Source organism: Rhinolophus sinicus, linkage group LG02 (genome assembly GCF_036562045.2).
Source record: "Rhinolophus sinicus isolate RSC01 linkage group LG02, ASM3656204v1, whole genome shotgun sequence".
Taxonomy (NCBI): Eukaryota; Metazoa; Chordata; class Mammalia; order Chiroptera; family Rhinolophidae; genus Rhinolophus; species Rhinolophus sinicus.
This window is the reverse complement of record NC_133752.1, coordinates 54,775,473-54,787,975: the sequence shown is the minus strand read 5'-3', so window position 1 is coordinate 54,787,975 and position 12,503 is coordinate 54,775,473. Positions and strand designations below refer to the sequence as shown.

The window sequence follows — 12,503 nt, the reverse complement described above, 5'->3', positions numbered from 1 at the left end:
GGTGAAAGTTTTTTCTTTTTTTTTTAAGTTGGGGAAAACCAAACCAAACCAAACAAACAAACGAACTATTGCTTCAGCACAAGTAAAGATATTGAAAAAACAACTATTCAAACACACTAGTAGTAGCACAAATTAATACCTTATGAGTTATGAATACTTCCACATCTAGTTAGTACTGCTTGAAGGTTTACTGTGAGAGCATTCAAGAATAGTTTATTTCAAAACAGAGTTTATAGGACAGGGTATCTTTTATTAAATTTTCACGTAAAAAGAAAAAGTTCACAGGGCACTACTTATAAGTAACACCACAATTAATTGGGCATCATCCCTCTGTAAATAGGCAGTCAATGTGTCATTTTAGTAACATTTTTTCCTGGTCTTTCACTTTCTGTATCCTCTTTTCTTGATTTCTGATCATCGAAGACATCGCTGAAAATGTTGATAGAACAAAGTTAGAATAGGAACCTTTACTCAGGCTTTAATTCTATTATGCGCTTCTTAAAAGGTCAGCTGGCTACTATAGAATAGATACATTCTGAGCTCAAGAAGTTCTTAAAAATTGCAAAGTGTATATTTTTAAAAAGACTGATGTTATGGAACAGAGTTAAGGATAAATCTTTACTCTTTCAGTTGTTTTAAATGAACATGATAATTATTATAGAAGTAATACATACTAACTAAATAATTTGAATAACTCAGAATCGTACAAAGATGAAAGTCAGTCTTTGTCTCCGTTTCTTCCATCTACTGAACCCCCCACCCCCACCCCCAGAGGTCATCACGGTGAACAGTTTGGTGATTATCTTTATGTACACATACAAACACACGAGTTTTCTTTTTTACATAAATGGATTTCTGGTATAAATTGTTCTGTAACTTGCTTTATTCACTTAACAAAATGTCAATATATTTCCAGTTCAGCTCGTGTTTTGTTATGACTGCACAGTATTCCATTATATGGATGCACCAACCTATTAGTAAATAAATTTTTAAAAGTTGCTTCTTATTTTCACTTACAAATAATACTATAGAAAATACTTTCGTAAACAGACATTTGTACAATTATTTTCTGTAGAATAAATTGCTAGAAGTGGAATTTCTGGGTCAAAGCATATGTGCATTTCAAGTTTTGATAAATGCCTCCAAAATTTACTCCAAAATATTTGTTTCATAATTTCCAAGAGATATTTCATCCAGACAATAAATCCAATATAAAGATCTTTTTATTTTTTAGACAAAAACAGCATATCTCCCATGTGAACTATTACATGGTGGCATTACTCAGATAAACTTAGAAACATAAGTCAAAGTATGATCAAAATGGGATCAATAAGATAATGCATCCTCCTTTAAAAAAACTCACAATGAATTTTAAAAATATTTTCTTGATATTTATATACACAGGGATCTGAGGTTACCATAAGGGACTTGAAATTTTCTTTAATAACAATTTAGTATAGTCTTAGCATAGTAAAAAAAATGTGGATCTTGTAGTCAGAAATTGCAGAGATTAAGTCCCAGCTCTACCACTCATGTGACTTAGAACTTATTGAGTGACTGAGATCTTATCCTCAGTTTCCTCATTTTCAAATGACATAATATTAGCACCCACCTCCGAGGGTCAACATGAGGAAAACATAAGTAAAGCAATGACTATAGGGCCTGGCACATAGCTGGTAAGTGCTCCATAAATGCTAATAGCTACTATGATAATTAGTAAGGTTGAATTTATTTTATAAGAATTTGTTCTTAGAAAAATATTATCCTTCATCTAGCAATTTATATTCTCTAGAGATGAAAAGATGGAATAACATGTATAACCCCAAATTAATTTCTCTCTGACACAGGCTTCTGGATTCGTGAGTTTGTTTCAGAAAAGCATAAAACATGGTAGCCCTCCCAAACCCATGGGAACATATCCATATCCTCCCACAGCTGTGGGAGCATCCACTTAGAATTTATGCCCCAAAGTTGCCTATTACCTGCAGAGCACAGTAGTTTCTTATTCAAATAGCTTTCGTAAATTTATAAGTAGTTAATTTTTTTTATGTGGTGATTCACTGGGTGGCATAGTCTCTTATAGCCCACGCTAATCAAAATCCTGTGTAAGGCTAAATACCATTATTTTGTTTTCTGGCTATCGACTGCAATTGTATACAGGTTACCACTGTACACATGCTTGTCTATAGCAGAGCAGGGCTAAAGTAACCTGTGTAAGGCCACACAATTAACCCCGGGGTTAGACATGGTTATGACCCTTATATTTTGACTAAAGTTTCTGACTGGCTTATTCAATATCTTTTGTAGCGGGTCTGTAGACAGGAGGCTTAACCTGAAGGGAAGTTCAGTATTCTTTGGAGCAAAGAAGATCATGCCAAAATGAACATTGTACCTTGGTTCTTTATCTGTAAATCTTCTACCAGAGTCTGCAAGCTTTCCAGTCTGTTCTGAAGCTTCCTGCATGTTTTTCCTGTTGTTTCTATTGGCTGAGACTGTGAAGCTATTAGAAAATGGCTTAGATGTGATATTAAAAGTCTACTCAATATTTTTTTAAAGAAATTTTCCAATTACAGGTTAAACAACTTTTCCTTTAAAATTATGGAAATTTTAAAATACTATTTTATTATTATTTTTTATTAGTTTCTGGTGTACAATGTAATAGTTAGACATTTACACCCCTCACCAAGTGATAACCCCTCTCCCTCAATCTACTACCCCTCTGACATTGTATATAGCTGTAGAATAGAATAAATGAGCAAACTAATCAGAAAGAGTCTCAGAGATATAGAGAAAAAACTGAGGGTTGCTAGATGGGAGGGGGCTGGGGATGAGGGAGAAGGTGAGGGGATTAGAAAGCACAAATTGGTAATCACCAGATTGCCACGAGGATACAAAAGACAGTTTGGAGAATATAATCAATAATGTAAAGATTTTGTAGGGTATCCGATGGACACTTGTCTTATTAGGGAGTTCACTTCATGGATAGTCTAAAATACTATTTTAAAACAAAGAATGTCTTATTTAAATATTGCCATACTAGCTTATTTGATTTTGTTTCAAACCAATCTGATTTACTATTATTTAACTACATAGAATTAAATGGGATGAGTGGGAGGAATATTTTAAGTTTAATGATGCATTCTGCATTATAAATGACAGCTTTTTATACCAAACCTGAGTAGTTCCAAACCTGAGAAGTTAGGGTATGGAAGAGCAAGATTTAATACTGACACTGGCAACAGTCTTGAATGTCTGTGAAGCCAAGTGCCCATTTCAGTTGCTGTCCCCTGAATGAGGACAGTATTATATAATGGGAGAGGGTAGTATGGATGCTGACATGGTCACAGCGAACCTAGAAAAAATGTGGCAGTAGCAACTGGAGAGCAGCTAGAAGCATGTAAGCTAGTCTCTAATAAGTGTGCTAAGTTTTGTCAACCTCTACAAAATATTTGATTGGCAATCTCAAGATTTTGATCTTAGCCCCTGATGTCCTTAGTTGTTTACTACAACCAAGCATGAATGCTCTCCTGAGGAAGGTAACCTCATTCTAAGCCTCAAACCAGCTGTACAATTTTTCATATAAGTTTGTCATATACCATAAAATAATCAGGCATATGATGAGACAAAATGACACAGTGAAAAACCCAGAGAAAAAATACAGATAATAGATATGGACCCATAAGTTCTGGATAATGGAGGCACAGACTATCATAGATTCAAGTAGATTACTCCAAACTCCAAACAGGTTCTTCTTATATAAAGAAAATCATAACTGGACATATCAGTAAAAACTGCTAAAAAACAAACAAACCAAACCAAAGACAGTAACAATCTTAAAGCTTCCAGAAGGGGGAAAGAAAGAGATTACATTTAAATGAACAACAATTAATTTTAGAGCTGACTTCTTAGTAGAAACAATGGAAGCAAGAAAACAATGGAATATTTTCAAAGTGAAGGAAAAATGTCAGCCCTAGAATTCTATACTCGGCACAAATATTCTTCAAAAATGAGCATAAAATAAAGACAAGTACAGAAACTGAGAATATGTCCCCAGCAGACTTATATTAAAGGAAACATTAAAGGCATAAGTAAAATCATACTAGACAGAAGGTAAAGTATAAATATGTGTACAAAACAGTACAAATAATCCATTGTGGTATTTACATTTATAATTAAAATATGTGACAACAGTTGTATGTAAGTTGGAAGGATAGGGAACAGAGTTGACATGTTCTAAGGTACTCACGATGTATAAAAAAAAGTAAAAGCCCTCATTTATATTAATCTAATAAGGCAAGGATGTATCTTGTATTTTCATGCATAATCATGAAAATAAATAAAACATAAGTGAAATAAATGAATTGTTTAACCTCAAATAAATGCTCTTTTCTTCAAAGATTCTTCATAAGTTAAAGATTACTTTAAAATTAAGAGTTTATATTTAAGAATATTATGTTTTGATTTTAGATATACATATATACTTTTCTATAAAAGAAGAGAAAATTTAGAAATTTATCTTTCTCCTATCTGTTTCATCTCCTAGTTCAATCTTCCTTGTTTACATGATTACTGTCCAGATTTATAGCTAGACTTTTGCTGAATGACCATCTGTTCACATTTTCATTTTTCCCATTTATTATATTCTCTTCCATAGAGAGACCATTATGTGTTTATTGGTTTGTCCTTGCCTCCCAAATCTAACGTATTCTTTATAATTATTTTTCATCTTTCTTAGTTTAAAAAACTCCTTCTGTGTGACTTTCTCTAGGGGGCCCATCATGTCCACGACTATGATTTCGGTCATGCCTATCCTATTTATTTTTCTAAGGCTTTCCTTTGTAACATTTTTATTTTTCTCTTCCATTTTTAGTCTGTGTTATGCCATTTTGCTTTTCAACAGATTCTGTTATCTTTTAATCTCATCCTTGACCTCCTTGTTTTCATAGAGAGCATTTTGTCTGTAAGTCTTTGCAAAGTATATGAAGAACCATCTGTCTCAATTCTCCTTTGCCTTTCATCCATTCTGTAAATATTTATCGAGCACCAGCTATGTATCAGGAAGGTTCTAAGAACCTGGGATATATCAGGGAACCAAACCCTTAAGGACATCTGCCCTTGTGCAGCTTCTGTCTAGCAGGAGGTGACACGCAATGAACAACATAAATTAATAAGTTACATAGTATATTAAAAGATAAATCTAATTAAAGAAAATGGTGAGGGAAAATGGGAGTGTGGAAGGATTACAATATTTAAATAAGGTTGTGAGAGTAAGTCTCCCTGGGAAAGGGACACCTGAGCAAAGGCTTTAAAGGAAGTGAAGGGGTTAGCATCACGGAGGGAAGAGTGGGTGTAAAGGCCCTGAAACAGAAGCTGCCTGGAAGGTTCCCAGAACAATTCAAGGGTGGACGAAGCTGAGGGAAGAAGGAGGTAGCAGCGGGACATGAGAACAGAGGGCTAACAGGGACTTATAGGCTACTGTAACAACATTAGCTTTTATTCTCACGGCAATGGAGAGCCACTGCAGGGTTTTGAGCAGCCCTGTTTCTGTGCTCACATTGAAAACTCACCTGTACATGGGAATGTGAAGCAACTAGATGGATCTTCTAGGTCTCCTGTGTGTAATGTGACTGGGTCTCTGGAAGCATAAGAATGGTCACGCAAACATTTCATTTCACTAGCATAGCATTAACTTTTATGGACAGAAGCAAACTCATGCAGGCAAAAGTGATGGCTTATAATACAAACTGGAGATGGCAGTCCTAACCCTAAGCTGCAGTAGTCCTAAAACACCCTATGAGGGAATCCAAAGTTTCATGGTCTTTATGCATTCAGTGCCCGTGAACATTTTGCAGCATGAAAACGTAATAATGTATAATAATCTTGGTTAGAAAATTCATTTTTCTGTAATAATAATTTTAAACCTCAAATATTTCTCTCATGGGTTCTAACAGAGGCACTCTTAATGACTTATTTAAAAATGAAAAAACGAAGACAAAAAAAAAAAGAGAAAGAAACCTGGGATATATCGGGTTATAAAACTATCAGACTTATTTAAATCAGTAAGTTGAAACAGCTCTGTGGTTACCAATATGGGAATATTATGGCAGCAGTTCTCAAGGTGGTTCCCTTGCAGGGAGTTTTACTAAGATATTATTGACTTTTTAAACTCTCAGTCTCTCACAAGTGTGTAGCGGAGTTTCCCAGAGGCTCCATGAGACCTGTATCACAAGTTAAATGCAGATGCAGATATGAGAATCCAGCAGTCTTTTATTAAGGCATGCGTTAAGTTATAAAACAATGCCTTCTCAATGACTTTTATTTGAAAATTGTAGCTATTTTCATAATAAAATACATTATTATAACATGTAATGCAGTTTATTTTTAAATCAATAAATATCAAAACATTTGATATTAAAATTAAAATTTAATTTAAAATTTATTTTCCAATACTTAAAATAGCACTGGAAATGACCCAGGTCAACAAAAGCTCTTTGCAATCCTCAATGACATTTGTGAGTGCAAAGGGATCCGGAAACCAAAAAGTTTGAGCATAGCCATATTCAGAGAAAGACCCTGGAAAGGAAGGTCGTGGCTATATTGTGGATGGTCTTAATTCTCAGGGCAAAAAGTTTGTTCTTGCTGCAGCAGGCAATTGGGGGTCTTTGAAGGTTTTGGGGCTGGGAAACAAAGTTTGAAGTGTACTTTAGGCAGATCAGTTTGAAATTGATGCATAGAAGTGACTGGAACATGCAAGAGATCAGATTTAAAAACATCCACACTGACCACTATAAAGGCCACACTGGAGCCCCTAAGAAAGGTAAAAGGCCTAAAGCAGTGTGGCGGGCTGAATAATGGCTGCCAAATATATCTGTATCCGAATGCCAAGAACCTGGGAACCTATGAACGTTCCTTATATGGCAATAAAGGCTTTGCAGATGTGATTACATCAAGGATCTTGAGACGGGGAGATTATACTGGATTATCCAGATGTGCCCTAAATGTCATCACAACTGTCTAAGCGGGAGGTGGGGGAGATCTCACAAAGGAGAGAGATGATATGACAATCTCAGCAAAGAGAGATTTGAGGATGTTATGCTGTGGGCTGTGGAGGTGGACGGAGAAGCCAGGAAGGAAACTCTAGAAGCTGGGAAAAGGTGAGGAAATGGATTAACCCCAAGAGCTTCTGCAGGGAATGTGGCCCTAACAACAGCTCAGTGAAACTGACTTAGGAATTCAGGCCTCCAGAACTGTTAAGAGAGAGATAAATTTGTATTTTTTTAAACCACTAATTTTGTTACCGCAAACACCAGAAATGAATATTGGTAGTTTGAGGGGATGTGCAAAGAAGAAAACGGATTTGAAAACTGCTTTAGGTCAGAATTAATAAGTTTCGGTGACTAGAGAAGTGAGACAAGAGAGAAAGACGAATAAAAGATAATGTTAAGCTTTAAGGATAGGTGCCCTGGGAAGCAGCGGTGTGAAACAGAAGTGTGCGATAGAGGGGAATGGTGTTGTGAAACGGTCATCTTTCTTTAGTTGGTCATTATGCTTCATCTCTGGAAACATCCATATGGAGATGTGTAAAAGGGAGCTAGGTATTATAAGGAATCCTTCCTTAGGGCATAATGTTGCTCATTAAATTACAGCAACATAAAAAGAATGAGAAAAATCAATTCTCCACAAAGCTTCTGAGAGATGTGGCTTGCAGAATAATTCAAGCACAAATACACATACCAGAGTTATTTGTTTCTTTTTATTCTGTTCTGGGTACAGACTACATTGATTTAGCGTATATGGCTGCAGAAGTTTCTAGATTAAGAAACATTACTGTAAGATGTTGATTAAAGAAAAGGTGCTGCAATTACAGTGAAATGTTGAGGTAAAACAGCAATTGTGATATTCTCATTCATTTAGGTGTGAGTTTTTAAAAAGGCCAATTTGCCATAGCATAGAGCGTTTGAATGCATTTTTAATTTTATAGTGTGCGTCATACTTTTCAGAGCTTCTATTAAATACTTAAAAATCTCTTCTTCCCGTTTGAACACAGGAAGGGACTAGGCCGAGGTCCCATCTTTTCCTCACCATTCTCTCTTCTTCACAAACACATTGCTGCTGAAGGAAGCAGATTTTTCTAGTCATGGAAAAACTCCAGCAGAGCTTGACGTTTCCAGAGAAGCAGCCCCTCTCTGTCCCATACCTAGGATCTTTCCCTGGTAGCTCAGTCCAGGTGCCCGGAGGCAGAACACAGGAGTGGGTCACAGCCTGAGCTCAGGAGCCGGAGTGACCTGAGTTCAAATGTGACCCATTGTTTACAAGCTGTATGACCTAGACAAGTTGCTTAAGCAAACTTGAGTCTTCATTTCTAACCTATATGTGGGGATAACAATGTACATTATGATACATTAAACTATGTCATAGGTTAGATAGACTAAGTAAGTCTAAAACACCCAGAAAATAGAAAAATAAAGATATGCAGTAGGTAGCTCCAGATATTATTAACATGTACAATGTAGTGTTACAAATCTAGTGAAGAAAAAAAAAACCAACTCATTTCATTTAGGTTAAAAGAAAGATACATTTAAAAAGATTCAAGTTCATTGTATTTTTATCTAGTAGCAGGGACAGTAAGAAAATATAATACTGTCTTCATTCATTCACTAAACAAGTATTTGCTGAATGGCTACTTATGTGGCAATATGTAGCACCAGGCAACATGCTTGGTGCTGAAAGTAAAGCAATGAATAAGCTTCTGCCTAACTGGAATTTAGAGTAGCATTCATTTTCATATTCTTATGCTATAAAAAGGACTCTAATATCTCCATTTTTTTAATAGGCGGTGACAATAAGTAAAAGTAAGCTTTTTCCCCAGGCAGTCAGTCAATAAACAGCCCTTACAGTGTAAGTAACTCAAGGACAGGGCCCACGTCTGTCTTGCTCACTGTTACACTCCAAGGGCCTGGCATGTCATGGACAGTTAACGCTCTTTTGAATTAATAAATGAACAGTCGTAAAGGGGATATTTTGAAAGTCGGGGACTCGTGTGATCATTTCTTACCTGCTGAGAGTTTCACTTGATTTGCTCCCTTCCGTGGAGTCCCTTAATGAGTTGTTGCTTCTGTTGGTAGAGGGATGGGGGGAATTAAAGACTATGCCATGCTATTTTTAACTTAATGATAAATCAAAAATGTTCCTCTGAACATTGCTTTTAGAAAACACAGATTCAAAAGAGTGAGACGGGGGTACTGGCTCTTCCAGGTGGAGGAAATAGTATGGAGAAAAGCTTGAAGACAGAAAGAAATGAACTCCTTTTGGGAATCAAGAGTAGTCTGTTTAGATTAGAGCATAGCATAGGAGTAAAGCAGGCTGCTGACAAGTTAGGGGAATTCTTCAAAGTTGGGCTGAGGGACCATGTTCTTAATGCAACAGGCAGTGAGGAACTACTGAAGGCCTGCAGGCAATGGCCTCAGCGTCTTAAATGAGTAACGTGTTAATATGAGCCTTTTTTTCTCTTTTTTTGGCTAAAGTCAGTTCTCAGAAATTGTCTTTGTCTAGGGTTTATGGATATCATTTTTTATGCTCTTTTTATGATTTCATTTAATAATTCAATTATTGATACAAATAGAATTTTCAGTGAGGGTCTTATAATCCTAAATTGAGGTTGTCATAATTTCCTTCTGGACTACCTTCCTCTCAAGTTATGTAAGCCACAGAAAATATGTGTAAATATAGAAAAAGTCTTTCGTTTTTGGCATGATATATCATATAAATATCTTCTTCTGGGTAAACAACATCAAAATTTAAAATAAGCAGAAGAATGCTTATTAATGTGATTTTTTTTCTAAAAAGTAAATTACTTTAGTACATTTAATTGAAATCCTTTTGGTTTCAATTAACAGCTTTCCTTCAATGTAACAGCTTTCCTTCAATGAGCTCAAAATGCCCATTGATTCCCATGTAAACTGTCCAGACTTCCCAAGTTGCCTGGTCACATATAAAATTCTTGGACAGTTAATTAGATTCAGAATCTCAGATTCTTCTTACCTATAGCATATCTCTAATCTCAGGCTTGATTCAGTAATGAAATCTCTTATTCTATCATCTCTGTATAGATAAATATAACTCTCAGTTAATTATACAAAGAACAATTTCCAGATTCTACGTATTTTTAGAATAATAAATTGCTCATGTGTATTGAACTCTTTAAGGCACAACAGATTTTAGTTCTCTAAGCAAATTTTGCAAAGGGCTACCCATAGAGTTTATCAACTCAGAAAACTCAGAAATGCTTTCTCGTTCCATGGACTCTTAAAAGCTTTATGCAAAGTTTAGGCTTTGGTGACAAAGCCATTGTAGGATTACAGCAAATTAACATAAACTCTCTAAAGGCAAGGACCAAGTATATTCATGTCCAATACAATCCAATGTAGTTCAAGCTCATCATGGCTGAAGTGATGGAAATCTGATCAGGGAAGTCATGGCAATCTGTGGAATGATTAGTGTTGGGAGCCAGGGGCTCTAACTTTTACTTCTAGCTTTGCCTGTTTGCTTCATTTGAGGAGGCAACTCAGTCTATGCCTAAATTTACTCATCGGACAAATGAGCTTAATAATACTGCCCTGGCTTAAAGGGCACATTATAGAGTTATGACAAAAATAAAAGTGCTCTGTAAGCATAGGTATTCTTTGATGCAGCGTCCAATGGAATATTTCTGGCATGTGACTCAGTATACGCTATGCTATGCTAAGTAACTGGTCTGTTATGAATATTTTACTATCACTATTAGCAATATCATTAATAAAAATTAGATAAATCCAGCTAATGTTTTGCTACCTCAAGTTAATATACATTAATTGAACATCTTAAGAAACTGAAGGTTGTTTATATATAAACATTATTTCAGGAAGTATTACTTTTAGATATTTGCCATATAACCAGAAAATGATTACTACAATAACAGGTTGTGATAATACTAACAACTAGTATACAATTAGTATTATAATACTAAAAATATGTATATACCATATTAAAATGTTTTAAGTTAATCTAATAATAACAATAAAATTTTAAACACTATTTGAAAAGAATATGAGAATCTCATTGATTTCTGCAGGTATGTGTAAGGAAGGGCTGGTGAATTGGTTGAATCCTTTTTGGAACTGACCTTTTATTAATTTGATATAAGTCACTGGCATGAATAACATGACAGAACCAAGTCCCTCCCTATTAGCTCACACCTGAAGAGATATATAGTTCTCAGGGTTCTAGTTTTAGCTCCTCCGTTGAACTATGTGGCTACAGGCAAGGCAACCTTTTGAAAGTTATGTTTTTCTCATTTGTAAAATGGGATACATAAATCCTGCCCTATCCTGTCTCAAATAGCCATTGTGATAATCAAATAAGATTATGGATGTGAACTTTGTTGGGAACTATAAATAACCACATAAATGTAATTTTGGGTGATGTCTTGCCCTGACTACTTTCTGAATAGAAGAACTGTATTATTTTCTCTTGATGTCAAGTTGTTTTACTTTTGTTTAACTCCTCTACTTTCATATTATTTTTCCCTGGTAATGTTAGATACTCTTCAAAGTTTTTAAATCTCAACCTCCCAGAGAGTAACACACAGACAGCTTAAAGGCAAACCACTGACAAGAGAAGCTCTTGCATTCTGAAGTACACTCAGTCTTACATAGCTACATATGAGACTCCCAGAGATGGTGTTCTCCCATCTTCCTCAGTTTTGCCCAAAGGCACAGGTGGTTCCTCATTGATCACACTTCTCAATTCTTGGAGAAGCTGTTTCAGGTCCCTTGTTGGATCTTCCTTCAGTGTGTTATGTTTCATAGAATGCTGAATTAAAACAATTTACAAAAAAAAAAAAAGACTTTGTTTTTTCAGATTCACATGCTATTTCATATTATAAAATCAATTCAACTGGTAAATAAAAATTATGAAGGAGAAAGAAGAGGAAAACAAAAATCACCTGTAATCTTACTACTAAGGGATAATCAGTAATACCCAATCAATAATCAACATAGTGTCATATCTAATTTATAAATGTGTGTATAATTATTTACACATATGTGCATGCATATTTATAAATTAGAGTATGGGAGAACTTTCAGTCAAGATAGTAGAGTAGCTAAATGCTACTCCATGGGTCCTCCCATGACCACATCAAAATTACAACTAAACTACAGAACCATCATTGAGAATCATCTAATGTCCAGCTAAAGAGAAGTCCTATGACTAAAGACATACAGAAGACACCATGTGGAGACTGGTAGGAGGACTGGCAGAAAGTCAGTCCCACACCCAGGTGTAGTGGTTAAAAATCAGGAAGATATCTCAGCTTCAGAGGTCCTCCCAGAGGAGTGAGGGGGTCCCAGCCCCACACCAGGCTCCCCAGCCCAGGGTTCCAGTGCCAGGAAAAGAAGCTCCCATAACTTCTGGCGATGAAAACCAGTGGAAATTGTGGCTGAGTAAGATGGAAAGTGGCTGGA

At 35.6% G+C, this 12,503-nt stretch overlaps 1 protein-coding gene across 1 annotated transcript in view; it reads right to left on the bottom strand.

Moving 5' to 3' along the window:
• Nucleotides 1-352: 352 nt before the first annotated feature.
• CCDC158 (coiled-coil domain containing 158) overlaps nt 353-12,503 on the bottom strand; it is a 51,372-nt gene continuing 39,221 nt past the window's right edge. The window contains exons 17-23 of the mRNA XM_074324810.1: nt 11,690-11,850; nt 10,042-10,101; nt 9,056-9,115; nt 5,568-5,635; nt 5,293-5,411; nt 2,393-2,561; nt 353-429 (exon numbers count right to left, since the gene is read on the bottom strand). Coding sequence (XP_074180911.1) covers nt 353-429; nt 2,393-2,561; nt 5,293-5,411; nt 5,568-5,635; nt 9,056-9,115; nt 10,042-10,101; nt 11,690-11,850 — 714 coding nt within the window. The remainder of the gene's footprint in view (nt 430-2,392; nt 2,562-5,292; nt 5,412-5,567; nt 5,636-9,055; nt 9,116-10,041; nt 10,102-11,689; nt 11,851-12,503) is intronic.